Source organism: Halyomorpha halys, unplaced genomic scaffold (genome assembly GCF_000696795.3).
Source record: "Halyomorpha halys isolate HHAL.00 unplaced genomic scaffold, Hhal_1.1 Scaffold91.1, whole genome shotgun sequence".
Lineage (NCBI taxonomy): Eukaryota > Metazoa > Arthropoda > Insecta > Hemiptera > Pentatomidae > Halyomorpha > Halyomorpha halys.
In genome coordinates, this window is record NW_027110755.1 from 1359317 (window position 1) to 1364427 (window position 5111).

Consider the following 5111-nt stretch of genomic DNA (forward strand, 5'->3'; position numbering starts at 1 on the left):
AAAAATTTCTTTTTATGATTATTAATATATAATACGAAAATAAATCTAATATGAAAAACTGTTATATAGAAACCAAAGAAATGATTACATTCAAAACCAAAAAACAAAAAATCTAAAAATGGCAATTATTAAGTTGTTATAAAAATATATAGAATAAATAAATTCTTTGCATTAAATTAAAATTTAATATATACAGAATATGAGAGAAAACCAGGCGATGTCACATTTTTTAAAAATTGTGTGGGTGAAGATAAATGAAGAAAAGCACTTTGTACTTATAAGATCAAACATAAAAAAAAAAATCATTTGTCAAAAATAGATTAAAAAATACCTACAATAGGGGAAATACTGAAACCTTTTTCCATGTCTGAAGGTGGAAAACAGGGGATGTCTGCACACCAATGAACTCTTTTACAGTTATAGCTTAGAATAAACTAATAATAATATGTTAGTCTTATAACTCTCTCGTTTCATACAAAAAACGAATTTTCAAGGATTTGTAGAACATTGAAATTCATTTTTCTCGCATTTACTTTTTTCCGGCAATGTCTGTTCTACATCAGTGGTCTTCATTCATCATTATTATTAATAAACTTAAAAAGTTTTTTTTATTTCTGGGTAGTCCAATGTTCCTTCAGTACACCGAAGAAATGTGACGCACTCTCCTGTACTTCAGAGGTTCAGGTCACCTTTGCTTTGCCCTGAGGTCGTAGGATAACTAAAAAAGTACTAAGCATACTTTTGAGTGGAAGAAGACATCTGTTCAAACTCCTCTCCTGTTAGTTAGGGAGATGTGAAATGGTATCAGTGTAGTTCTCCAATACATAAAGTGCTAATTTATTTCTCAATTTACCACCAGACTGAGTTATTCGGAACGGATGCTGATCAGCATGATCAGGTCTATTGTTTCAACTGATAACGTTGATATTTCCTTGCTCGATAAGTACATCAATTAGCGAGTTGTTGTGGCCAGATCATCAGCATTATATTGCTGATATCCATAGCTCTGACATGAATGTCTTTTCAACGTTCCTACTATATGTACTTCTGTCTCTCACCTATCAGGAGTTTGAGGCTAGGAGGAAGGTATATATTAGCTCGTCTGAGTTTAATAATATTTAAAATTATTTTAAAGAATTATATAGGATAGTGTGGTTAGCTACCAAGAACGTAGATTTTTTACTTTCACGAAACGACCATAGCCACAGGTATGAGTAAATATTAAAAAAACAAAATAAAAATTGCGAACGATATTTTTTTTAGCTAAAAAACAATAATAATTACACAGAAACTAAATACAAAACTTTCATTCCTCCAATAAAGGCAATCAAGTATAAATGAGGGGAATTCTTGAACCCTTTTTCTGAATTACAATTTTTTTATTTTTTTAATCTTGTAAACACTCCGCAGCTGCCCAACGTAACGAGAGATTTATCACTTTCACTTACCTTATATATGGAATATAAAGCATAGGGGAAAGTATCGTGCGATCGCGTAAAATTTCCAATGCGAGTTATCGACAGAGTTTTCGACATGTTTTGAGGTCCTCTGAAACCAATAAACAGATCACGTGAAATGTGTGCCTGTATCTCGGATTTCACACCAACCCTTTCCTTAAAATCGAAAAACCGGAAGAATTGATTTTTCACATGTTTTTTTTATAATCTCAAAAAAAACATTAATTTTGTTTATTTGAAAAAATAAACATTTCTCATTGTTATTAACAAAAAACAATGGATAGCGAAGAATTTCATAAATGACTAAAGATGAAAAATGGAAAAGTAGAGACATCTGATTCGAACGGGAAAAGCCGAGACCTTCCGATCTTCCTCGATTGTATTGCGACTTCGTTATCTTTTGTTAAAATGTTGTATTCATGGCAGGAATACAATTTATATTTGTCAATCACACCCCAAGAAACCCTGAAGTACGAATTTTTATAGTAAAAAAACTTTTTTTTCTCGTAATAATTGCCTTCTCTGGTTTTTAGAATTTTTTTTCGAAATCACAAAATTAGCAATAACATCGCTTACACGAACACATTGATACAAACAAAATTTGGGGACGTATTTAGGGTAGTAAGCGAAAATTGTGTGATGCACGCACCGCATCAGATTTTTAAAGATAAGTTCTTTAGTCTTGTTGTTTCTAACCAATTATATTTTCCTCACGCATGACTAATTTTAGCCTTTAATATAATTATTTAAAGCCTGAATAGTATTAGAAGGATCTGAAATGGCTCTCCCCTTGTAATAAAACTCTTAGGTAAGTGATTGTTATATAACATTCCAAATTCACTTTGTTTATCTCATAGTACCCAAACTTTCACTTCTTTCTATTTTATCGTTATTATTTTATTAAACGGACTTTGATGTGTAACTTTATTTATTTTATAGCTGGTTCCCGCAATTTCAGACGCATTAAATTTCGGTTATATCTTGAACTTTATGAGTAAATGAATCTGTTTAATATCCAATATTAATATGAAAAGAAAGAGAATCAATCACTGAAGAAAAAACCGACTTTATTGTCTAATAAATATTTATTTAGTTCTCTTATTTTCAGTAAAGAAAATATCACAAACTGATTTCAGAAAACAAAGACTGCAAAAACATAATTAAATTCTAATCGTGTTTTTCTTAGTTATAAACCTCGTAACATTCGAAATAACCTGATAAATACAGTAATCAAATTGGTATATTTATTTATTTTATTTTTTAAATTTCAAATTTAAAGTATATTTTCGCTATATCTCTTTTAATAACTCCTCTTTTTTTTCTTACCCTCTTTGTATTTTATTTTTGTAATCCTGCGATGATGCTCATTCTATTGCTTCTACTATAATCTAATATTTTAAAAAAGTTTAAGTATTTCGAATAGAATTATGACTTGCCGGGTAAATCAGTTTATTCTAGAACTTACGATATTGCTAATGTCGAGAGATCGAACTTGATACTATTTTGTTAAGTAACTCATTTACCTATAGTTGTAAACAATTGGTGAAATTTGTGTTGTTTGTTAATAATTTCATTTATTTATACTATTTGTAGTTCATCATAAATTTTGGTTGTCTTCTATTGAGAAGAGTCTTTAACAGTTTTCGAGAGTAGGGCATTCTGAAATTTTTATAAACGCTTAAACGAATGAACATAGATGCTCCAAAAACCCTTAAGTATGTATTTATAAATAATAAATTTCAGAGGAAGACAACATCCTTGAGTTGAGTGATCTTAGTGTCTGTTAGTCATGTGACTAATGTTCAGAGACGTTAAATTCTTCACTACATTATTTGAGCACCCATTCAGAAGGACCTTTCCTTTTTTGAAAGGAAAATGAGATACTTTCGTTTTTCCTACATTAATTTCAATTTTAAACTTTTTCAGAACATTATTAATGTAGATATTTCTTGAAAACATTTTAGCTAAGAAGCAGAAAGGTTGTAAATTATATATTTTTCGAAGACTGCGATCCCGGGCGCTACCCCAACGTGGTCAACTACAGCAAGCTCCTCTACAATGGTCACCTGAAGACGATGGATGTTGACACATATTTCGCTCACAACTACCGCCATCTAATGGTAAGATATTACGACTGTAATTAGTAACGATTACTTTGGTTTAAGTGGTAACTGTAATTCCGGAGCGTTATTACAATTAAGTCGTTCATCAAGTAGTTGAAATTACTAATCAAGATATAAATGTTCATAAACTGAGAAATTCTATTATTTTGATTCGCTCGAAATGTTCCATACCAGTATTTAGTCCTACATTTCAAATGTTCGTTTCTAGGTTAATTTATAGGTATAAGTTATAGGTCGCAAATTAATTAATTATATCAAAAATATTTTCTTTTTATCGGCTTATAGCAGACAATACTAAGAAAATGTATACTATTTTCATGACTCGGTAAATGAGCGACCATTAATACATTTTAAATTATACAAACGTGAGCGTTAGTCCAAGAATTTACATAAAGTACTAGTACAAGAGCCCAAGAGGAGAAAAAAGGCAGTTATCACAGCCCAATCTTTGATTACTTTAATGAAAACTATGTATAATAAGTAGTGAAAATTGACGAGTCTGCCAAATATAAGTTGGGGGAATAAAAAATGGCGGAAGTTTTAAAACGATAAAAAAAACTAATTTTTCATTCGGAGCTATTTATCTTAAAAAGTACCAACAACACAAAAAAAAAACCTAAGAAAACGTCATTTAAAGTAAAGTGAATTTGCTAAAATATGAGCACTATTAGAGTTATTTACGATATATTTCATTAAAATGTTGTACAGAATGTATTGAAAGATCAGCAGTTAGTGAATTTATTTTGAGAAATCTATATCTCAAAAACCATTCGACGTCTATTAGCACTCAAAGTAAAGCTAGTTAATTGGACTATAATGTAGTTTAAAAAGTAATTTTCATGATGTTTGCTAAAATAAATGGATTTATAGTTGTTCTGACAAATTTTCATGTGCCAAATTTATATTTATATGCGAATATCTTAAAAAATACTACACCTACGAAAATATGTGTCATAAACTACTTTACAGTAAGTTAAATTTCCTTTATTTTGAGTGCTGGCAGACATATGTACGTCTTATGGATCGAGATATATTTATTAAAATATAATATTAAATTAATATAGATTAGATAAAATATATATCATTAATATGTATAAATCATATTAATAGATAGAATATATATCAGATTACAAGATATATTTTTTAAAAATTCAAACATTTTATCCGAACAACTAGAAATTAACACTTTGTGAATATATTTTGTCAAATATTATAAAAACTAGCAGTTTTTATGATATTTGACAAAATAAAGATAAAGGTTATAAACTATTTTATGGTCAATTTAACTAGCTTTAATTTGAACGCTGGCAGACATCTGTACGTCTTATGGTTTCTGAAATAAAGATTTTCATAAATCAAACTTATTTTCTGAACAACTATAAATCAATTTACTTTAGCTAATCGGGACTGCTTTACAAACTCCGTAAATTCTTACCTCCTACTTATTTTCTCATCATCCGTTCCTTTCTTACTAATAGATTATTCCAAGTAAACCACAATGGTTCCTATTCATCCCTCTATTTTCAATCCG

General features: G+C 29.4%; 1 protein-coding gene across 1 annotated transcript in view; it reads left to right on the plus strand.

Moving 5' to 3' along the window:
• Positions 1–3268: 3268 nt before the first annotated feature.
• Positions 3269–5111, plus strand: part of LOC136796113 (uncharacterized) — a 3869-nt gene continuing 2026 nt past the window's right edge. The window contains exon 1 of the mRNA XM_067048860.1: positions 3269–3577. Coding sequence (XP_066904961.1) covers positions 3533–3577 — 45 coding nt within the window. The 5' untranslated portion in view covers positions 3269–3532. The remainder of the gene's footprint in view (positions 3578–5111) is intronic.